This window comes from Triticum urartu, chromosome 1 (assembly GCF_003073215.2).
Source record: "Triticum urartu cultivar G1812 chromosome 1, Tu2.1, whole genome shotgun sequence".
Classification (NCBI taxonomy): Eukaryota; Viridiplantae; Streptophyta; class Magnoliopsida; order Poales; family Poaceae; genus Triticum; species Triticum urartu.
Window position 1 is genome coordinate 296,084,208 of NC_053022.1, and position 24,467 is coordinate 296,108,674.

At 43.2% G+C, this 24,467-nt stretch overlaps 1 protein-coding gene and 1 pseudogene across 1 annotated transcript; one reads left to right on the top strand and one right to left on the bottom strand.

Moving 5' to 3' along the window:
• Window positions 1–1,298: 1,298 nt before the first annotated feature.
• LOC125532616 (putative disease resistance protein RGA4) lies at window positions 1,299–5,732 on the top strand. The gene is made up of 3 exons (XM_048696615.1): window positions 1,299–2,745; window positions 2,806–4,724; window positions 4,785–5,732. Exons 1-3 carry the CDS (start codon window positions 1,299–1,301, stop codon window positions 5,511–5,513), a joined length of 4,095 nt encoding a protein of 1,364 aa, XP_048552572.1. The 3' UTR covers window positions 5,514–5,732.
• A 5,974-nt stretch (window positions 5,733–11,706) lies between these two features.
• LOC125508615 lies at window positions 11,707–22,074 on the bottom strand (annotated as a pseudogene).
• Window positions 22,075–24,467: the final 2,393 nt, after the last annotated feature.

Below are 24,467 nucleotides of genomic sequence, written 5' to 3' on the forward strand. Positions count from 1 at the left end.
CTTTACTGCCAATTGAACCTATTCCTTTTGGCCTTGCTGGTTACTGTTCCATTGGCTCCGTTTATGCAGTGTTGGCTCTCTTCTAATGTTTCTTTTATCAACTTAATCTGATTGGGGTTTGACTAATGTTTCCAAACTCCTAAGTGCTAGCTCCTACAGCAAAGGCATTTCCATAAGGGGAATGCTACATTTTAACCTTAATCAAGTTTTTCCTATTTGTTGTTTCTTGTTTTGCAGGTTGATGAACTAGAAGAAAGAAGCAGAAGATGAAGTAGATAGTTTAGTATAGGTTTAGTTTAGGACTTTTCCTTTCTTCTTTTATTTCCTTTTCCTCTAAGTGTAATTCCTGAATGCTTGTAGTTGACATTCATATTAATAAAGTCTATTGTTTATTATTCAGGCCAAATAATTGCAATGCTTCATTTATTATGAATATAGTTTCTTTTATTCAGTTTTTGCAATATCACTTGTCTTATTTATTATGAATATAGACTTTTTATGCCTACAGCAAAGCCGTAGGCATAGCTGAAAATCTATGCCAACGGCTTTGCCGTAGGCATAGCCCTGCTGCCAGGAGGAACCAGGAGATGACACGTGGCATAGATATGCCTACGGCAAAGCCGTCGGCATAGATTCATCTATGCCTACGGCTTTGCTGTAGGCATAGCCCTGCCACCAGGAGTACCAGGGGTTGCCACGTGGCAGAGGTATGCCGACGGCGTTGCCGTCGGCATAGCTTTGTGACGTGGCATTGCGTGATTCGTCAGCGCTTTTGACGGCGCCGTCCGTTGCCGTCAGACGAAAAACACTGCCGACGGCTATACTATGCCGACGGCTGACGTCAGGCCGTCGGCATAGGCCCCTATGCCGACGGCTATACTATGCCGACGGTCTGACAAGACTACGCTGACGACATCTACGCCGACGGGCCTATGCCGACGGCAACCGTAGGCATAGATCTATGCCGACGGCTTAGGGGCCTATGCCGACGGCCCGTGGCCGTAGGCATAGACCGCGAGTCCAGTAGTGTATATAAAGCAAAGAAAAAACCAGAAAAGCTGCATTGTGTTGCGCATGGCGGCAAATATCTCTGTCCATCAATCCAATCTCGCATGCACGCGTCCGTGTGTTTGTGAGTTCGGCTGAAAAGGCTACATATAATGATATCTTTATTATAGCTTGCTGCTAGTGGTTAATTAACGGCAAACGGGCGGGTTACTTTTTCTACGTGCAGGTGCAGCTAGCTTGTGCCCTAGCTCCAAGTTGTTGATTCTAGCGGTGCAGCACGCAACACGGCTATGGAGGTGGCCGTCAGTGCAGCACAGTGGGTGGTGACCAAGGCGCTGAGCCCTGTCAAGGACGACTTCCTGAAGGCGTGGGCGGCTAGCACCGGGCTCGGCCCCAACGTCAACGCCCTCAAGATGCAGCTGCTCTATGCTCAGGGGATGCTCAACAACGCACAGGGGCGGGAGAGGGACTTGTCCAACCCCACGCTCAAGGAGCTGTTGCACAAGCTACGACAGTTGGCGTACGTTGCAGACGACGCGCTCGATGAGCTGGACTACTTTTGCATCCAGGACAAGCTGGATGGCACCTGCGATGCAGCAACCAATGTGGATGACCAGGGCTGCCTCCAGGGCCTTGTACATAACGCTCGCCACACGGCTAGAGCTGTTGCCGGGAAGATCAATTCCATCTCCTCCAGCTCGTGCCCTGATGACCAAGAAGATGGTGGCATCGGCTCATGTGGCGGAGATGGATGCATGATGATGCTTTCCATGCTTCAAGCTATTGGTAAGCACTTGCCATGCTACTCTTCTCATACTAATGAGTTGGCCGAATCGTCTGACATGCCAGCTGCAAGTGAATGGCGACTCCTCTGTGATGCCTACCCGCCCAAGGAACCACACAGAATTCATACCACAGAGGAAACACCAAAATTGAAGTTTGATAGGGTGGAAATCTCCAAAAGAATGATAAACATCATAGAGCAGCTGAAGCCTGTATGTGATATGGTCTCCACCATTCTTAATCTAGAGCTATTAAGCTTAAGCCGTATCCCTGCCCAAGGCATTGCTACGGATCATCGTGAAACCACCCCAAAAATTATAGAGCCTAAACTATATGGGAGGGATACCCAGAAAAAGAAAATTATAGATGGCCTCATCCATGGTGAATATTCTTTGAAACAGCTTACCGTCCTTCCAATTGTTGGGCCAGGGGGTATTGGGAAGACAACCTTAACACAACATATATTAGAAGAACTGAAGAGCTGCTTCGAGGTTAGAATATGGATATGTGTCTCTCTCAACTTCACTGCAAATTGGTTGGCTCAAAAGATTTGGGAACACATCCCTCCAAAAATACGTGAACGTCAAAATAGTAGCAATGAAGAGCTAATTGAACAATGGTTAAGATCAAAGAGGTTCTTACTTGTCTTGGATGATGTGTGGAAATATCATGACATTGAGTGGAAAAAACTATTAGCTTTGTTAAACAATGTGGGGACAAATGGCAATATGGTTATAGTCACAACTCGAATTCCAGGGGTAGCAAACATGGTTACGACAATTGACCATTATATAGAAATGGAACGTCTAGATCCTCAAGATATTATGTCTTTCTTTGAAGAATGTGTATTTGGTGACCAACAACAACCATGGGAACATCATCCTGAATTATATGATGTTGGGTGCAAAATAGTGGAAAAATTGAAGGGTTTCCCTCTTGCTGCAAAAACTGTGGGTAGATTGCTTAGAAACCAACTTACATTTTACCATTGGACAAGAATTTTGGAAAGCAAAGAGTGGGAGTTACAAGCCAACGATTATGACATTATGCCAGCTCTCAAGCTTAGCTATGATTATCTCCCTTTCCATCTGCAACAATGTCTTTCCTGCTGTGCACTGTTTCCTGAAGATTATGAATTTCATACAGAAGAGTTGGTTTGTTTGTGGATTGGACTAGGTATTTTACACTCAGATGATAAAAAGAAAACAATTGAAGATGTTGGGTCGTGTTACTTAACTGACTTGATTAATCAGGGGTTTTTCAAAAAGAATGTATCAAGATTGGGCTGTCATTATTACACCATCCATGACCTACTGCGTGAATTGGTTGTGAAGGTCTCATCATATGAGTGTCTCAGCATATGTAGCTCTAATGTGATGTCCATACAAATCCCCCGGTCTGTACGTCATTTGTCTATCATTGTAGATGACGCAGACATCGAGGACGCAATGACTTTTGAAAACTACAAGAGGGATTTGTGTGAAATGGAAAAAAGTTTAGAAGTTCAAAACCTACACACTTTGATGTTATTTGGAAAATACCATGGAAATTTTTCTTGTGTTTTTCGTGGTTTGTTTTGGGAAGCTAGAGCCCTTCGAACTGTCTTTTTATCTGGAGTGTCATATGATGTGGAGGATGTGTTGCCCAACTTTTCAAATCTTATCCACCTTCGCTACTTAAGGATCAAGTCAGTGTATGTTAATTTATTCCGCTGCCAGTTAGGGCATGGTGACAAGAGCGTGTGCATACCTAGTGTGTTGTGTAGATTATATCATTTGGAAGTCATTGATCTTCAAGGATGGGAGGGTGACTTCGCAACGAGACATACCAGCAACTTGGTAAAATTGCGTCATTTTGTTGTGCCCCGAAAAGAACTTCACTCTGACATATTTGCGGTGGGAAAACTAAAATTCATCAACGAGTTAAGGGCATTTAGAGTGGGACAAGAAAGTAAGGGTTTTGAACTGAGTCAACTAGGGAAACTGAAACATATTGGAGGATCACATGGCATTTACAATCTTGAAAAGGTTCAATCAGAAGGAGAAGCAACTGAATCAAAACTGATACAGAAAAGCCGCATACAAGAGTTAATATTAGAATGGGATGTTCACAGACCTAACAGAAATCCTGCATTTGAAGAAAGTGTCCTTGAAAATCTAATACCACATAGCAATCTTCGATACCTATGCATTAGAGGGCATGGAGGCACTAATTGTCCACGATGGCTTGGTGCAAACCTCTCCGTCAAGAATCTGGAATCTCTTTCTTTGGATGATTTGTCTTGGGGAAACCTTCCACCTTTAGGAGAGATGTGGATGGTTAATGATGTTGGTGAAGAGTACCAGGGCTGTATCTTAGGCCAAAGATTTCAGTTTTTGCACAGGCTAAAATTGGTTAAGATACCAAGATTGAGAAAATGGGTTGGGGACAATACTTCTTATTTGTTCTCTCACCTGGAAGAACTCACCATTGTAGGTTGCTCTGAACTCACTGAGGTTCGATTTTCACATGTTAGTTGTGGTCTGCCACAGCAAGAGAAGAGCATGGCTTGGTTTCCTAGACTAAAGTCTCTCAAGATAGAAGACTGCCCTAAGCTATTATCATTGCCTCCAATCCCTTGGACTTCTGGTCCATGCTCCATTGAGTTTAATCGGTTGGGCTCTGGTCTTGAGAGGTTAGTTTACGAAGAAGAGTTTATTTACGCACCAGACATTACAAGTTTTTCATTGGAAGCGTGGGGAAAGAATGGCCAGGATAGTGTGTCCTTGAATGAGTGGTTGGTTTTCTCTAATCTAACTTACGTGAGAAGATTGGTGATGGAAAATTGCTCCCCTCTGCCGCTCGATTGCCTCCTAATGCTAACATCTCTGCAGTTCCTCCAGCTGATAGGTGGCTCAAGTAATATAATATACCCGGTTGAAAGTGTGATCCACGTCCGATGCCTGCTACCTGTTAAAAATATAGGTGTCAGGCGATGTGGTTGCAGTGGTAAGGAATTGACACAATTGTTCCTTCTGATGCCGGAGCTCACCCAAATTACAATAGAGGAATGTCAGGGGATAAAATGGCTCGGTGTGGCGGGGCCATCATCAGCATCATCTTCTTCTACAGAACAATTGCATCATGGGCAAATCGGACAGCAGCAGCAAGAGGGAAAAGGAGGAGGAGACGGAGTGCTGCTCTTGCCTCCCCAGCTTCAGGAGTTGCGGATCAGAGAGTGCCCAGAGCTGAGCTTGCTCTCCAATTCAATGGAAGGTGACAAGGAAGGAGGTGGGCTCCTAGGTCTCTCCTCCCTTAAATTGTTGAGCACGAGCAAAACCCCCAGATTCTTTGTCGGTTCTGAGCCTCATGACAAGGAGCTTCTTCCCCGCTCCTCTACACATCAGGAGCTTAAGGTGATCACAGATGATGTTGCAGGACTCCTTACTGCACATATCTGCAGCATCCTCTCTTTCTCCCTCACCACCCTAATTATTGGTTGGAACCAAGATGCCGAGCGCTTCACACACGAGCAAGAGAAGGCCCTTCAGCTCCTCACCTCCCTCCAGACGCTTATGTTCTGTGATTTCGAGAAGCTGCAGTGCCTCCCAGCAGGTCTGCATAGACTTGCCAGCCTCAAGACATTACAAATAGTGACCTGTCAAGTCATCCTGTCGTTGCCAGAGGATGGCCTTCCGAGTTCTCTGCAAAAGTTGGATATCTGGCGATGTCCTTCCATCTAGTCGCAAACCAAGGGCTGCCTCCCAAGTTCGCTGCACGTATTACAAATCTGGTACTGCCCTGCCCTGATGTCTCTGCCCAAAAACGGCCTCCCAAGCTCTCTGCAAAATTTGGAAATCAGGGACTGCCCCGCCTTAAAGTCGCTGCCGGAGGATGGCCTCCCAAGATCACTGCAAGTACTAGATGTCAGTGAGTGTAACAATGAGGAGCTAAAAAGGCAGTGTCGCAAGTTAAGAGGAACCATCCCGAAGATCAGAACTTAATCTGACCAAAGGTAACAGCCACTCATTCCTACTTCTCACTCACTGATTCCCCCTGCCTTTTCCTAACCTCTGAAGCATCGCAGTAGTTATTCTCTGTTTTGCTCAGTTCATTGGAATTACTGTCATTCCACCTAAGTAACCCCCTTTTTCTTTATCTACTCTGCAGGGCAGTTCTTCAACCTGTACATTCTTCTAGCATCTTAGAATCCAAGCACGTATGTTTCAAATTTACCAGTACGAGCATCAAGGTCTCAGTTTACATCTTCTATCAGTACATAAAACTGGTTAGTACAAGCATTATCATCACATACACCGGTAGTTTTATAAAGTATAAGTATACACAAATCATTTGCCTTTATGGGTTTGCTTTGCCTTGTTACAATATTATTTGAAGTTCTGAACATTGTTTGTTTCCATATATTGTGCAGGGCTTTGCCTCAGGGTTGTAAATCCGTCCAGCCTTGTAGAATTCTCCGAGTTCATGCAACCACTCACAGTTCGCTATCCTAGTCTTGAGTGGCATATCTTCCTTTGTACCTCAATACGGTATGTATATGTAAGAGCATTTTACTCTTTGTAAAATTAATCGATGGTATTCTCCTTGCTTCTTCCTAGTACCCACATGTCAACTCATTTTTTCTTTTGGCACCATGGACTTGTATCCTTTGTGTAGATAATTGCTCTGATGGTTCTTGTTTTGATTTAACACGTGTGATATCCGGTACCTGCAGTTTCAGTGCTTGTGGTCAATACTTGCTCTGCACTTGCACATCCTGAATCTCTTCTCATTTGCCCAGGTTTTGCTGCATGGATCAGCAGAAGCTACTGAACATTTTAAAAATGCATTGTGCAAAGAATTAGTTGTTAACTGGCAAACTCTTCATAGCAGAGCTCTACCTAGGAGATCATGAATGTAGGTTCATCCTCAGATCACTACAACCCACCAACACAATGCTCTGAGTATAGTAGTATGTGCCAATTACAAGTCACTGCACCATCACGATGCTCACTAGTATTAAGCAGCAACAATAACTTTCTATCTTCCATTATTTATTTAAGCTTGGAGGCTAATGTAACCAGTAACATTATTTATTTGGTTATTTTCTGAACTCTTCGCTTGGTTGCTCATTTACTTGCTTTCAGTTTGTTGAAACAAAGCACTGGCTGTGACATTAATACTTTCTGCAGTTGGAAAGGTGGATGAGAAGATTACTTTGCTACCCCCACCCCCCAAGTCAGTTCTCTACGGGTCTGAAATTGGCCGATTTTAGGCAATCCCTAGTAAATAAAGATCTACAGGTTTTATTTATGATGTTGCATCCCTTGGGCATCCTATCCTTCACAGTTTGGTTTTAGAACATGCAACAAACTAACTTCACCTGCTTTATCTGAAGCATTTGAGGATTTATTCTCAGTTTTATTAAGTTCATCAACATTACTGCCATTCCACCTGAATAACCCTCTTGTGCATTATCATCCCATCCACACGTTGTTCCATCAACCCAAATCATTTTGTTGGGTTTCGTTTGCCTTGTTACCAGATATTTTAGAGTTGTAAACACTGTTTGTTTTGATCTATCGTGCAGGGCTTTGCCTCGGAGTGGTAAATTCTCGTAGCCTTCTAGAATTCTCTACATTCACGCAACCACACTCGGTTCTCATATCATTGATCGGGTGACATCTTCCTTTGTACATAAATCTGGTACATGTATGTTGCACGAATGGCCGGCACACAGCATGCACTTTGTTTGTTCCTTGGTGGCAGGACAGGTGTGACTCAAGTTGTGAGAACAGATGTACACCCTTTGCAAAGGTATTGAATCTGTTCAAACAGCCGCAATCCATGTTATTGGATCGTTAGTTCTTCTAAGCCTAAGTCCCTTTGCAGGGAAGTTGTAAAACAAGCTGGGGTTAATAAGTCACTTCTGTGTAGGCCGTCTGGGGGCAAGTGAAAACCTCTGAACAGGGCCATAATTCGGCGAGGCTACTGATGATTAGGCGAAGCCCTAGTGGTCAGTATGTCTTGTCGTCCATTGTTACTCAGTCGCGTGCCTGTCACTTTGCAACCAATCATATTTGTATATATACACTAACTTGCTAATTCTGTGATTTATGTACAGTTGTGAAATTTCAGGTACAGCTTTCAGAATAGTTTATGAGTAATGTCGTTTCTAAGAAGGTATGAGTTGTATGGTTTCATTTTTTTTTTGCTGAATTCTTCACTCTGTTGTTCGTTTAGACCACTAAGAGGTTTTCCTGTAACAGAGCACCGACTCTGACGCTACTACTTTCTGTCGGAAGTTGGGTCCGTGTAGAAGTCGGCAGGAAAGGTGGATGAGAAGTTTGCTTGAGAGAAGTTAATGAGCAATGCCATTTCTAAGAAGGTACTGTCTGAGCTTTATGGTTTAATTTAGTTATTCGTTGGATTCTTCGCTTTGTCATTCGTTTATTGTGCTAAGAGGCTTTTCTGTAACAGAGCACCGGCTCTGATGCTACGGCTCACCATCAGAAGTTGGGTCAATGCAGAAGTTGGAAAGGTGGAAGAGAGGCTTTAATTACTTTGCAACTCTGCCTCATGAGCTCCATCAGCCCAACAAGTCGGCTCCTGCCACCTGGGGCGCTCCATGACGCGGCGAGCACATGGTACGCTCGCTTTAGCAGCGACCCTGCTTGAGGTCCAGACCTCAGGCGGCAGCAGGGCAGGCAGCATGGGTTCTCGGCAGATGGTGATCGAGGGCCTAGCACGAAGATCCCCAGTCGCCGCTGGTTGTAAAGGGCAAAACCCCTGGAGCAGATTTCGTCAATGGACAAGTGGAGACTGCTATGCTAGTTCATGGTGAGCATCCCAGTTGTACCTTTCCCAGCTAATGCTATTTCTTCTCACTCTTGGTTTACATGTTGTTTCCCAAAAAATAAACATCTTTGTATAAAGGTTATTATATAGTTGGAATTTTTTTGAATGGAAAATACAGATTGATTGTGTGGGGAACAGAACAACAGAGCGGAACATAAGAGGTGTGAGTTGAGTGAACCGGCATCCAAAATTGGCTACCAGATTAAGAGTCGAGACTGGTAGACCCGCATCCAATTGAAGTGGTCAGCGTGTGTTTTACTCCATTGTTGCTTAGTTGCATGCCGATTTTCCTGTAGTGTTGCTTCATGTAAATGTCTACACACAGACTTGCTAACTTTGTAATGTATGTGCTGTTATGAAATTTCAGGTACATCTTTTCGAGAAATCATTGAGTAATGCCATTTCTAAGAAGGTACTGTCTGAGCTTTATGGTTTAATTTAGTTATTCGTTGGATTCTTCGCTTTGTCATTCGTTTATTGTGCTAAGAGGCTTTTCTGTAACAGAGCACCGGCTCTGACGCTACGGCTCACCGTCAGAAGTTGGGTCGATGCAGAAGTTGGAAAGGTGGAAGAGAGGCTTTAATTACTTTGCAACTCTGCCTCATGAGCTCCATCAGCCCAACAAGTCGGCTCCTGCCACCTGGGGCGCTCCATGACGCGGCGAGCACATGGTACGCTCGCTTTAGCAGCGTCCCTGCTTGAGGGCCAGACCTCAGGCGGCAGCAGGGCAGGCAGCATGGGTTCTCGGCAGATGGTGATCGAGGGCCTAGCACGAAGATCCCCAGTCGCCGGTGGTTGTAAAGGGGCAAAACCCCTGGAGCAGATTTCATCAATGGACAATTGGAGACTGCTATGCTAGTTCATGGTGGGCATCCCAGCTGTACCTTTCCCAGCTAATGCAATTTCTGCTCACTCTTGGTTTACATGTTGTTTCCAAAAAAATAAAAATGTTTTTATAAAGGTTATTATATAGTTGGAAATTTTTTGAAGGGAAAATACAGATTGATTGTGTGGGGAACAGAACAACAGAGCGGAGCATGAGAGGTGTGAGTTGAGTGAACCTGCATCCAAAATTGGCGACCAGATTAAGAGTGTTGTGGCAAGGAAGAGCCACCGACCAAACAGGAGCCCATTCTGAATGATCGAAGCGTCGCAGTCGAGACTGGTAGACCAGCATCCTACTGGTCAGTATGTGTTTTACTCCATTGTTGCTTAGCTGCATGCCGATTTTTCTGTAGTGTTACTTCCATGTAGTAAATGTCTACACACGGACTTGCTAATTTTGTAATGTATGTGCTGTTATGAAATTTCAGGTACATCTTTTCAAGATATCATTGAGTACACTTGATTCCCTTAGACCATACTGTTGCTTCAGTTTATTTCTTTATTGATGGTAAAGCCATCTCGATATGGAGACTATGCCATGATATAACTTTGAGATAAGGAAAGCAAGAAATCTAACGGCTTGGGTTCTCTCTTTGGTTAGCTTAGGTCCGTAAGCACTCCTATAGCCCATTAGGAGCCTCCATGTTCAAACGAACAAAAAGAAAATGAAAAATTCTTTTGCTGTTAAAGATGGATAATGAAAAAACTTCTTTTGCCATAAGCACCTAACTAATGTCTAACCAAACTGTGCCGAAAACTGGGCTAGTATATCATCACCAGAAACTGTCTAGTCTCTGTCATTCAGTCTACAACTACTGACCATAGTGCTCTCTCATATAGTTTGATTTGGTTATTCGTTGAATTCTTCACTTTGTCCTTCATTTACCGTGCTAAGATGTATTTTTTTTTTTTTTTTGTAACAGAGCACCGGCCCTGAGGCTGCCTGTCGAGGATATACCCCGCGGCGTAAACCGGCCGGAAGTATAACCTGACCGGACTAGGCGTTTCATTGGTAAACCGCTAGAAGATTGGCGGTTTACGTGATTGGCGGTTTACGTGTCTGGCGGTTCACTGGTATGACGATTCACGAGCCTGAAGACTCATTGGTGACCCGGCGCGTGTTCCAGATGGATGACAAGGCCCAAGGCCCAACATGCCGGTTTATATTAATGGTGGGCCGGTTTAAGAGGAAAGGCATGAGGAACATTTATCTTACAAGGAGCTAAGACCTGGACTTGTATCCGGTTTGTATTAAAGATAGACTAGTCTTAATCCTAATAGGACTCTACATGTAACCCGTCCCTCCAACATATATATAAGGAGGGGCAGGGCTCCCCAAAAGGGGACAAGATTCACAAGTTCCACAAGTTGGACAAGTTAGGTTTAGACAATAGCTCTCAAGATAGAGCACTCTTGTAATCGTGATCATCATCATCAATATCAATGAAGCAGGATGTAGGCTTTTACCTCCACCGTGAGTGGCCGAACTTGGGTAAAACATCGCGTCTCTCGTCCCGCTCAACCCCTCTCAAGCTACCACATAGATGCGTTGGCCTCGCGACTAAGTCCTGACACTAAGGACATCTGCCGTGACAATTCCACGACACTGCCGCTTTGGTGTATGTAGTCGGGTCGATCCAGAAGTTGGAAAGGTGGATGAGAAGCTGACTTTGCGACCCCCTCATTAGCTCCATCAGCCCACAAAGTCAGTTCCTTCCTTGGCCAGCAAATAAAGGCTTACAAGTAGGTGTCTGTTTTTTTTATGGATCCATTTAGTTGGAAAAAAAATCAAGGGAAAATTTCAGATTCCTAGTCGCAAGTGAAGCAACAATTTATAGAGATCTCAGCAGAGATATTAATTTGTTCTCCATCACTTATATTTTTCTTGCAAGAAAAGAATTAAAGAACCAGAGTAATACCAATGCCTGCCTAACTGAAATTTGCAATTCGTCTGTGTGGTAGGAATGGGTTTCAGAACCTGAAACCTGGTGCACCTGACTGCTGGCTAGCTTCCTGTTTCCTTCCATGCAGACAAGAAAAATCCAGAAAAACTAAGATCAAACATAGAACTTCAGTTTGAATATAATACAGTTGCTCGGCATGCACAATAACAGCAGCCCACAAACAAATAATTTGATGATCAAGCATTACCTGATAGTTACAGGACGATGTATCGGAATTCTTCAGAACCTGAAACTGACATGACAAGTAGCTTCTTTACTTCCGGTTTAATGAGAACTTCCAGGATATCAACCAGTACTCTCTCTCTCTTCCTCTTCTATGATCGATACACGTACACAGTAACAAACCAATCTGGGTTCTGAATCAGTACAGTAACTAACAAACCCAACACACACCCCTGTTTATTTGCGCCGGTCGCCATGTCAACACGTAACACTTGCAATGGCGTCCTAAATTGCTAGTCACATAAGAGGAGGTAAAACAACTGACAAGAAGCGTATGTAATGCTAGGCTCCGTCTTCCTTTTACATTGATGCATGATAGAAATGAACCCATGAACAGATATAAGCAGCAGCAGGTTTAATAGTACATGCAGTTTATTCCAGCAGCTAAATAGCTTATATATACACACAGCCCAACTCAATGAGTAGTCGGGCATATTTTTCCACAGAGAAAAAAATGTTTGATCCTCGTTACAGGGATGGTGTGAGAGACCAACGAAGTTGGTTGAATCTTGATGCGGCAATGCATATCCTCCTCACATTATATTTCTTGTTCTATTCACACAAGCAAAATTAAGGTCAAAGTACCCGGAGGAATTCCAAACAATAGTTAGTGTTACTAAGCTATGGTAGCAATGAATCAATGAACTAACCTGACTAGTGGCTTCTTTGGTTTCCATAATATCAACCATTTATTCCCTCTCAGTTTTCTACTTATGATAAACGCACGGTGACAACAAACCAATGTGTGTTTTGAATCACTGCTGGTGCGGCAGGTCCTTGTGCTGCAGAGAGCCTATATACATTCAGGCAAAAAATTAACCACGGCTACTACAGACAGATTTAGAAGAGAAACGAAAACAACCATAACATGCTCTAGACTACATGTAGCAAGATAACAACATGTAACCATCTTCCTAACTGGATTTATCAGTTCGGTTGTTGGGTTTCAGAACCTGATGCCTGGACTAGCTTGCTGCTTCCTTCCTTGCACACAATAGCAAGAAATTAAGAGCAGCAGCTGCCTAACTAAAATTAACTTCATTTTGCTATATATATAGCTGCACTGCATACAGAAGAAATCAAATGGCACCCAGAAATATATTCAGATTTAGCCAGCTCTAGCATACAAATGGAACTCAGGTTCAGCCGTCGAGCAGGGCAGCACCAGGTGGCGCCTGCCTGGCGTATGTCTCCCAACCTGGCCATCCAATACACCGACCTCATCAACTCTGTTGTGTTACAAGTAAGTGAGGACCCAATTCTCTTTGTAGAACCCTGAATTTGGTTAAAGATTTAGTTGTAGAATCATGTTATATGCCTATCTGAATTTTGTTTGTGTGCTACTGTTGTCAATCAGTGTAAAGTTTCAGAACCCTGAACTGACCTGACCGCACAGAACCACACGGTGTAAGGTTCCAGAACCCTGAACATTATGAGTTTGCAAGTGGAAACCAGGAAATGAAATTTTGTTTGCATGCTACTGTTGTTAATCAGGGTAATGCTAGAATTACTTACCCTTGATCAACATCTTCTGTCAGCAAGAATTTGGGTTCTGAAAATGAAACAAAGCAAAAACAAGGCAGTACACTTTCCTGGCTAGCAGTGAAATATGACAACTCATGGACTTTAGCTAGCTGCAAGGACTCCTTAATTTGCTACGTAGCTTTCAAGAAACAAACTGACAGCTACCGTGCATATACAGTTCTTGGTCGAATGATAGAAATGAAACTGATCATCAACACATCAGCATGTTAATTTTCCCAGCAGGTATCTAACTAACTTATACCTACAGGCCTTAAATAACCATGGCTAGTACTATAAGCAAAACAAAACAGGGAGTGATAAAAAACAGGAAGCAATCTACATCTTTGTTCTAACTTGGTGTACCTGCTTGGTATGTATCCAGTAGTCCAGACTCCAGTCCAGCTAATCTTGCTTCATGCCAAGTTGTGAACTTCATGCCGGCGTGTGAGCAGAAACATATGAATCTAGTAGGAAGTTAAAAATGTTGTTGCCTTCTTAACTTTTCACTCCTTCCTCTCCAAGAGTCACGGCGGGGTCATTTTGGTCTTTGGCTGTCTTCTACATCCTCCGCATCTTCAGACTCTGTTTCAAACCATGACCACTCCTACGAAGCAAAAGGAAACAGTGTAAGCCAATATTCAGGCCCTAGCATATACACCAGTGAACTACTAAGATGGAATCCAATCAACAGCAAGAGCTTAAAGAAAATAAATTAACTATATATATTACCTTGGGGTTGATGTTTGTCTCCATGTTTGTGTTCCTTCCACGCATTGCAATCACAGTCCAGAGAAATCAAAGAGGAAGAGCTGCCTTCATTTGACTCACTGCACTGCATTTGCATGCACAAGAACAGCAGCAGATTCAGTTCGGTCATGGATATAAATCATTCTCGATCTCTCTTACACTAGTTTGTACGATCGATATGCACTGTGTTTATTTCTTAATCGACAGTCATATAGGCATGTGCTCCTTCGGATTTCAGTGTTGACAAACACAGTAGAATAACAGAGTGAATGATTGCAATGTACAGCGGCAACAGAGTGAATACACACACACTGGGGCATAAGAAAAGTTGAGTAGTAGCTGTAAAAATAGCTGTAGAAACTACCCAAGCAAATAGTGTCATGCACAGAACAGCAATCCAGTAGCAGCTGTACTTAATTTTCTACAGTACACCAAATCAAATGCGGTAATATATAATTAGCTTCAAGACCATGTGATCCCTTCCAGGCTGGTATCCATTTCTATTTTCCAGTCCCCGGACGTGTGTGCTGAGTACCACCTACTGTACATTTCTATTTTCCATGCATGTTGTTGCTTCCTTGATTTGCTACTCCTCAATTTCGTCTGGGTTGTCTGCATCCTCATCAGAAGATTCCATCGGCGCAGCTAAACGAGGCAGTCCATCTTCACCCTCTGATTGGAGAAAGTTAACATCATCTGACCACTCCTGACAAGCAAAACGAATCAGCAGGCTCTAGCGTTTCCGATAAACTACTATACTATAGCAGAATCAACAAGAGGCGATTAAGAAAAATATAGTAACTAAACATATTGGAAGATGAGCAAAGAATTACCAATGTCTATAGTACCTGCAGATCGATGTTTGTCTCCACGTTGTAGGGCTCCCTTGTGTAAAATAGGTGCCATCTCTTTTCAATGCCTCCATCATTTGCATAAGCCTCGACATGCTGGATATGACTGAACTTGTACCACTCGGAACTAGACTTTCCCAGAGCCATGGAAATGAGTATCAACGTCCTGCAGTTCAGCAGCAAATGGCTTGGCTCTACAGTTTGCAGGTACAATGGGAGCCGTGTCTTCCTGTAGTCAACTGTTAGCACGAGCCTCTGGAGTGCATCCATCTCCTGCAGCGACTCAAGCTTCCGGCAGCGATCGATCTCAAGCTTTTGCAGTTTGGGGAAATTGGAGATCCTAGTCAAGACGGGTAGCTCATACAGGTCAAGCTCAACTACAGAAGCAAAGTTCTCTATAGACTGGAGTCGCTGGACGCTGTATATGGTTAACTTTTTCAAAGCCCTTGCATGGAAGGCAATGCCAGGAGGGATACACCTCAATTTGCACCTAATGATTTTAAGTTCCTCCAAGGCCTGCATAGCTTGCACTTCCTCCTCCCACTCCCACTCCTCCCATTCCACCATTCCACGTAAAATCATCTTCTGCAGTCTTGGAAACGCGGCAGCAACTTGGGATGAAGCATGATGACATTGACTATGTGGCTGCACGAATTCAGGCCCAACATGCTTGATCGCTGGAGCTTTGTCGAACATTAGGTAACCCAGATATGGGAGTCGGCATAGTCCATCAGGGAGTTGGGTGCAGCAAGGCAGTCCACCATCCATAGAGTCCTCAAGTTCTCAAATGGCACTGTTGCTGCACACATCATCCATTTTGGGAGTCGACCCCCAAAATATCTTCTGATGAGAAGAAATTCTATGCAAGGAAGAGGACAAAGCTCATCAAACACTTTCTCGATTCTCTGCTCGTCCTCCTCAGAGATACCTCCTTTGACCAATCCATAATCTCCTGGTCTACTGCCACATATTAGTTTAAGTGTGGTAAGAGATGCCTTTGTACCTATTCTTGCCTCTGCAATATACGAGGTAGCAGATACATTCTGTAGACCCACTAAGTTAAGCTTCTTGATCTGGGAAAGAGGCCCAAGCTCTTCCAAACTACACCATTCACCATCCATATAAGCTGGGAACCCACATAGTACCCTCAAATTTGTCAGAGCACCAAAACCCCTAGGGATAGTATTTACATGTGTGTCGTCAATGTCAAGATACCTCAGTTCCCGTAGCTTAACAATGTTATCAGGAAGTTTTACAATGCCTTCACAGCCATCAAGAGTAATGTGTTGCAGGAATTTTATCTCGTGGATGTTCTCTGGCAGTCTAGATATATCAGTGCAACTTCTCAATGATAAATACCTCAAGTGCTTCAGCTGACACATAGATTCAACCAATGCAGCACAATTTGCATGCTCTATATATAGAGTCCGTAGACTTGAAAAGGTAATCAGCGAACTACCAGGCTGCATTTTGAAGTTTCCAGTCAATATTAGTGTTCTGAGCAACGCCTGCTCTGTTAGATACCTCCACTCAAATCCATCTGATTCAAGTCCTTTGGCTTCTATAGACAACCTAAGAAAACTATGTGATCTAATTTTGTTTTCAGTAGCATCTCCACTGTGAGCTACCAGTGCTTCATCTCTAGCCACAACTAGAGCAAATGAACGAACGACATCATGCATATTGCCAATTAGTTGACCAGGGTAGTTTGTATCTACCTCTATAAGGTTCCTTAATATTAGCTCATTGTAATACCTTTTTCCTTCGTCTTCTAGACTACACGAGTCTCCGTGAATCAATCCTTCGCCAATCCACATGGACACAACTTCATTGACACTTAGTACTGTCTTTTTAGGTTTAAGGGAGAAGTGCAGAAAGCATTGCTTTAAGTAAGGGTGCATGTCCTCATAGCTAAGATATATTGCATAGTTTAGCTCCACTGGCAATCGAGATGCTGACCATATATCATCATTTAGGACATCTTCCCAATCACGTCTTGTTTTCTCCTTCTTGCATAGGAGTCCTCCCATAACTTTTAGAGCAAGTGGTAAACCATCACATTTTTCTACAAGTTGCAACCCAATATCTTTTAGCATATCAACCTCAGGTTCATTTTTCTCTGATGTGAGTACCTACAAGCAGTTTGAGCATATAGAGTTAACAAGGGGTACATAACATGTTGGCAGTGACTAGTGCATGCCGTTCTTTTATTTACTACAAGTAAAATGCTGGATAACTAACAAAATTAACTAATTGAAAAAAAATGCATGCACTACCTAAACTAAATGGCCAAGCATGCATGTGGAATCATACATTAATTAATTTTCTAAAATTTACATCATGCATACAAATGCATAACAAATATGTAGATCGATCGGTGCCTCGTTCCTACTTTCATTTATCGCCTTTATGGCCTCATGTTAGGGTGAAATTTAAGGAAAACAAGCACTAAAACTATATGGAGTTTACTGTGGTGCATGTAGCAAGTGAAAGCAAATTAAATGAACAGTGTGGTGCAAAACGGTGGGTGCTATATTGACATTCAGGAACTACTGACCTGCTTCTTGAGCAATGACCATGCATCTTCAGGACCTAATTTGTCAACTCGGTGGTAGTGCCTAGATTTCATGCTTTGGCCAACAGCGACATCTCTTGTGGTGATGAGAACTCTGCTACCAGGGACGCCGTAGCTGAAAGGAGCCATCAGCAGCTTCTCCCATACGTCAACACCCCACATGTCATCTAGTATAAGAAAGAACTTCTTGTCCGTGATGGCATTCTTGAGAGCACCGACAAGTAGGTCTCTGTTTCGAGCCCCATCCCCTCCAGGCAGGTCTCCCTTGGCAGCAGTGATGGCTGTCTTCAATAGCTCAATATTGTTGAAATCCTGAGTGATGCTGAGCCATATCATCTTAGAGAACTTTCCTTTGATGGACTCGTCATTGAAGACCTTCTTGCCCAGGGTGGTCTTGCCAATGCCACCGACGCCAACAATTGCGACCACTGTAAGGCCTTCACTCTTGCCACTCTTCTCCTCCCTTGTAAGCACCTCCACAAGTGCTCTCGTGTCATCCTCGATTTTCTCCCCAACAGCACCGGACCGCTCCATCAATGAATCAGTTTTGCGATCAGTAACAAGAGATCGAGTCGTCTTCCGTTCCTGGTAGGCTTGCAGCTCGATGAAATCAAAACTGCGCCCCCTCTTGCAGATGCTATCCAGTTTCTGGTTGAGCGCCTTGATGCGGCTGCCAATGTCGTGGGCGTGGAGGGGGTTTCGCATGCAGAAGAGAAGGGGGTTAAGGCACCCCACATCTTTAGATGGACCTCGTTCCATGGCCTTGAGATGACACAGGTCAATGATGTCAGTGGCGAGGTACATGGCACGCTTCAGTTCCTCCACCCACCCCTGCACACTCTCATCGGTGATGTTCCTCCTATCAGCATCAGCAAGGAAATTCTTGAGGTCCCTGAGCTTGACGTGCAGGTCATCAATCGCGGTGGAGACCCCGATCACCATCGCCACCTCTTCTCTTGCCATATCGGCAAGCATGTTGGTGACGTAGGATGCCAAGGCTTCCAGAACCCCTGCCATTGGTTGCTGAGTTCACTCACGCTTGAGCTACTTCTGAAAACAGTCATGTAAACAAAATAAGTCCTCTGTATTATCACCTCTGTTTTTCATGCTAAAAAGAAGGATAATCAGATTCATCTCGTGGAGACCAGCAACAAATACAAAGGAAAAAAGTGTCTTGCAAACAGGAAGACAGTGGACACAAAACTGTCTTCAAATAAGGACTCAAGATAACCTCTTTTAGAGAAAAAAAACATAGCTAGTGTAAGTGCGGTGGAGCTGAAATCAATTAACTACCTTGAATAAACCGGAGAGATGAGAGATGGATGGCCTGCTCTAGTGCAAAAACTAGCCAGATGTCCCTTGCTCTCTGAGAAGTAATTACAGGGTTCAGTGGCTTGAGCTGGTACTGAAAACAAGGTTTGCAAATGAAATTAGTCTTCTTTATTACTACCTTTCACATCAACAGTCACATGCTAAAAACTGGTTCATGCATGTTGCCACCATGGAAAAGAAGAATAATCAGATTTCACTTACTACATACTATAAAAAGAATTCTTTTAAAGGGAAAATGCAGCTTGCACGCAAAAATTGAGGAGATCCTCAATTTTAGAGAGAAAAAAAATATAGGTAGAGTGGTGTGCTGGAGCTGGAATCAGTTAGGTACCTGCAATCGATTGGAGATGAGAGATGGATCTTGCTGTCAGAGAGCATGTGGTTGATGTAGGATGCTAAAGCATCCAGAACCCCCCATCATTGATTACAGGGTTGCTTCTCCCTTGATCTAGTACGGGAAACCAGCATGCAAACCAAAATTAGTCCTCGGTATTGCTACCTTTACACATCAACAATTCCATGCTAAAAAGATGGATTATGAAAATCACTTACTAGAGACTAGCAACAATTTTGAAGGAAGAAATGTTGCTTGCCAACAGGAAAGATATAGCCTTTATTTTGAAATAGAACTGAGGAGCAGATAGTCATATCTTTCAGAGGAAAACACAGAGAGTTAGTGTGTTGGAGCTGAAATCAATTAAGTGTACCTGGAAAATCAACCGCAGAGATGATAGATGGATCTTGGTTGCCCCTTGTTCTAGAAATCTAGAGCAAAAACTGGACAGATCGCTCTTGTTCTCTCGGAAGTAGTGGCAGGGTTCAGTCGCGCTTGAGCTGGTCCTGAAAGCAAATGAAATTAGTAATCTTTAGTAGGAGTACATCAATGCTTAAACTTGGTACTGTTTATTACTGCCATTCACACATGAACAATCATATGCTAGAAACTGATCCTGTTTATTACTTCTACATTTCACGCATGAACAATCCCGGTGCTAAAAACCGGTTCATGCCTGTCGTAATCATGGGAAGTCAGATTAACACACTGTAGGCTATCACCAATCCATTCTAAAGGGGAAAATGTGGCTTGCAAAAAAATTGAGGAGATGATAAAATTTATTGAGTACTCCGTAGAGATGAGGCATGGATCTGAAATCAATTAAGTGTACCTTGAAAATCAACCGTAGAGATGAGGCATGGATCTAAAATCAATTAAGTGTACCTTGAAAATCAACCGTAGAGATGAGGCATGGATCTTGGTTTGCCCTTGTTGTAGAAGAAAAAACTAGATAGATCTCCCTTGCTCTCTGGGAAGTACCTGCAGGGTTCAGTGGCTTGAGCTGGTACTGAAAACAAGGATGCAAACAAAATTAGTAATATTTACTACTACCTTTATCACACATCAACAGTCACGTGCTAAAAAAAACGGTTCATGCCCGTCACCACCACGGAAAAGAATGATAATCAGATTTCACTCCTTAGAGATTATCAACAATTCCACTTAAAGGGAAAATGCGGCTTGCACAGAAAATTGAGGAGATCATCAATTTTAGTGAGAAAAAAATAGGTAGAGTAGTGTAGTGGAGCTGGAATCAGTTAGGTACCATCAATGGACTGAAGATGAGAGACGGATCTGGCTGTTGGCAAGCATGTTGATGACATAGGATGCTAAAGCATCCAGAACACCCGCCATTGGTTGCAGGTTCCTTCTCCCTTGAGCTGGTATGGGTTAAAACATGCAAATAAAAATTAGTCATTCGGTATTACTACCTTCTACATATCAAACTAGAGACTGGCAACAATTCTATAGAAAAAAAATGTGGCTTGCAAACAGGCAAAATTGCCTTGAAATAAAACCGATGAGGAGATAGAGTAAGTGAGGTGGAGCTGAAATCAATTAAGTGCACCTTGAAAATCAACCGCAGAGATGAGAGAGGGATCTTGGTTGACCCTGCTTGTTCTAGAGCAAAAACTGGGTAGATTACTCTTGTTATCTGGGACGTAGTGGCAGGGTTCAGTTGTGCTTAATCTGGTACTGAAAACAAGGATGAAAACAAAATTAGTCATCCTTATTACTACCTTTCACACATGAACAGCCCTTTGCTAAAAATTGGTACTCCCTCAGATCCAAAACAAGTGTCATGGTTCTAGTTGAAATTTATTATAGCCTCTCACACATCAGCAATCATATGCTAAAAAGTGGTCCTGTTTATTACTACACTTCACACACGAACAATCCCATGCTAAAGACCGGTTCATGCGCATCGTTGCCATGGGAAAGACGGATAATCAGATCCACTCACTGCAGTCTATCATCAATCAGTCGTAGCGGGGAAAATGTGTCTTGCAAACAAGAAGACAGTGCACATAAATTTGGCTTGAAATAAAAGCGATGTAGTATTACCTTGAACAAACACCAACAATTCTAACGGAAAAACACAAGATCATCTCTCTCAGAGAAAAAAAAAACATAGCTAAAGTAAGCGTGGTGGAGCCAAAATCAATTCACTACCTTGAATCAACCGGAGAGATGGGAGACAGGTCTTGGTTGTCCCTTGCTCTCTGGGAAGTAGCTGCAGGGTTCACTGGCTTGAGCTGGTACCAGCAACAATTCCTTGTAAAGGGAAAACGCGGTTTGCAAAACAAGAAGACAGTGCACTGCACATAAAATTGATTCAGGAGATGATAATTTCAGAGAGCGAGCGAGAGAGAAGAAGGCAGGGTATCGTGATGAGGCTACCTTGAATCGGCCTGAGAGATTAGAGATGGATCTTGGATTCTTGGTTGGCCCTTTGCTTCAGTCCATAGCAAAAGCTAGCTGGATCTCCCTTCCCTTGCTCTCTCGGTCTCAGAGAAGTGGTGGTGAACCCTTGCTTTGGCAGAAGAAAAAGCAGAGGCCTTTGAACCCTTGGTCCATATGACCAGATCTGGCGAGCGAGGGGTACCTATATCCGGCAACCATTAAGGCTCCTAGTACGATCCAGTACAATGATTGTTGGGTAGGAGGAGTGTGAGGTCGCCATCTCCCTCTCACCGGCGCCAGCTGCTTCCGCTTCGGCCTGCGGGGCCGGGGAGCACCTGTCGAGCAGGGAGCGGTGGAGCACGGAGGCGCTGAATGCATCCCCATGTGATTCTTGCCTTCTTGGCCGGCGGCATTCAGAGCCGGAGGGGCTGGCGCTACCTGTCGAGCAGGGGACGGTGAAGGTGGCTTGGGGCGGGCCCCGATGGTGGTGGTAGGCTCTGCTGAGGTCGCTGATGGAGCCTTGGATACAAGGACCGTTGCCCCATCTGAGATTTTTCGCCGGGGCATTCCCGGCGGAGGGCGGCGGCGGGTGAAGCGGAGCGGAGGGAGTCGGTTGGGCCAGACGCTACGGAGTAGCTCTCTATTTTTCATTCGCTCACTTGGGCCATCCGTTTTACAGTCGGGTTTTTTCTGAAAAAACAAGCGGTTGGATTATCTTTTACGGAGTTAAATCTAATAAAAATATTTATTTACAGAATTCGTTGTGTATTTGATTTTACTTTATGTGTGTTTCGAAAATGTCCAAAATTTTCAATACGCATTTACAAAAAAAATAATTTTATATTTTAAAAAGTTCACCATGTATTTAACATTTATCAAAAATGGAAACATGTCTTACTCTCCGAATAATTTTCAAAATACGCAAACATTTTCATACTAAATGATCATTTCTTGGATTCACAAACAATTTTTCTATACAGTTTAGTTAGTTTTTTGTCTATAGTTTAGTTAATTTTAGATGAGTAGGTTTCTTAGGTGAGTTCAGTAAGCTTTTTTTTTACATGAGCAAAGTTAGTGTTGGACAGTGTAACATTTAAGAACTAGTGTTGAACAATGTAGCCGTTAAGGTTTTGTGTCTTGACTTTCAGTTGGATAGTGCTCCGTTTGTCAACACACTGAGATGAGAGTTGAGAGATGTTCTAAGGAATTATATCGATTGTTGTCTTACGGGGGTTGTCTTCCTTCTTCTCCTCCTCTGAGCATGTTGGTGAATGATCACATTTGCTATGCGGCGAGTGGAGAGAAGGGTCGGCCAGGGTTTCGGCAGTAAGGCATCCGTGTGGTCGCACCGCGGGCCAGAATCATCACAGGAGGAGGCTGTGCGGGGGAAATCTTGAGGAGGGGGAGGAGAGAGGGTGAGACGTGCTCCTGGGTTTAGCCGGTTGACCTTTTTGGCAGTTTTTTCTGTTGGGCACGGGAGGAAGGGAGGGATCGACGGAATGAGGAACATGGTTTTCATTATGGAGGAAATCTTATTCTTTTTTTTAGTTAGTAGAGATTATGGATGTGAAATTAAGGGCATGTTCAAAGGAGGGGCGCCTATTTGGGCGCTTGCGCTAAAAAAAATTTAATTTATGATCAAGCACCGGTGTAGGAGTCCGGTCTTCCAACACACGAGCGCTAGTTAGAGCACTTATCTTGTTCTTTTCTCGCCGATGACCATGTGAAGCGCTAGCCTCTCTAACGCACACACTGAAGCGTCGACGCCCATGTTCCAACCAAAGAATGAACCAGCTAGCTGCTAGCCACATAGAAGAATGAAGAAAAGCGAGAGAAGACAGAGAAAAATCAATGTATAGCGAAGAAAAAAAAAGATCAAAGGAAACCAGGAAGAAACAAAGAAAACTGAAATGCAACAAATAAAACGCACAAAGAAACGGTGAAGAAACAAAGAAAGCTTAAATGCAACAAAAAAAGGTGAATACCCCTGGACTTAATTGGGCCAATTAAAGGTATACAAATTTTTAGGTCGAAAATACCTTTGGGCTTTAAAAAGGCCCAGTTAGTCTCATCCGTTAGATCGCTCATATAATACACGTTCTCTGGTGTATTATAATGTACCGTAAAATTTCCCAAAAAGAATTGCTAAAGTTTCATATCACTTAAAATGCATTGACATCTAAGTGTATGCAATCGGTAGTCATTTGCATTTTCATGACACCATCTAGCTTATTCTATAGGTACCGTCCTTTTTAGTAGTTCAAGCATGTGGAGGTCTACATTTGGTCCTTAAACTAATGTAGAGCACACTCACGATCATTAAAATCCCAAGACCCTCTAGATTGAATCTCTTACACAACTCAGAAAGGCTTTGTGCACGATACACCACCGGTTTGGCACACGTGGCAGTCCATTGAGAAAAAAATGATTGAATCTAAAACATAAATTGAATATATATTTTCGTCACATATATTTAATGAATACTTGGAAAATATATAGCATAATAAAAACAAATAATATTCATACATTTACAACTATTTTGAGATACATGTAATTAAATAAAATCTAAAATATTTCACATCTTTAATAAATTTGGAAAATTTCCCATATATTCCGGCTTTTCTCAATTTCCTGCCCACCATCACCAAACTTTGATGCATTGTATATGCTTCGTTCCTCGTCATCGTCATCTGGCCGTGGTTTGTCCTCCTCTTCTTCTCAAGGGGTAGGGATGTGGTGGCGTTTGTTGAAATTACAACTACTGGAGTGCAAACTGGGGGCCCTCCATCCTTGTCACCCATGTGTCCATTGATTGGTATCATCCCAAACTGTGTGCCTTAGGGGTGCGAATGGGTACTTTTACGATATTCTCTAACTATCTTTAATTACTACTCACATAGGACAGGATGGTGAACGTCTATGTGATCTTGATCTGTAATCTAGTTTCATGCTGAACTTGCCCACACAACGTTATAATTGCATGTTTGTCTGTTCTCAGT

Coding starts and splice junctions, on each gene's coding strand:
- LOC125532616 (XM_048696615.1), top strand. CDS start 1,299: ATGGAGGTGGCCGTCAGTGCAGCACAGTGGGTGGTGACCAAGGCGCTG. Junction 2,746..2,805: donor TCTTGCTGCAAAAACTGTGG/GTAGATTGCTTA, acceptor TGGAAAGCAAAG/AGTGGGAGTTACAAGCCAAC. Junction 4,725..4,784: donor CGGTTGAAAGTGTGATCCAC/GTCCGATGCCTG, acceptor TGCAGTGGTAAG/GAATTGACACAATTGTTCCT.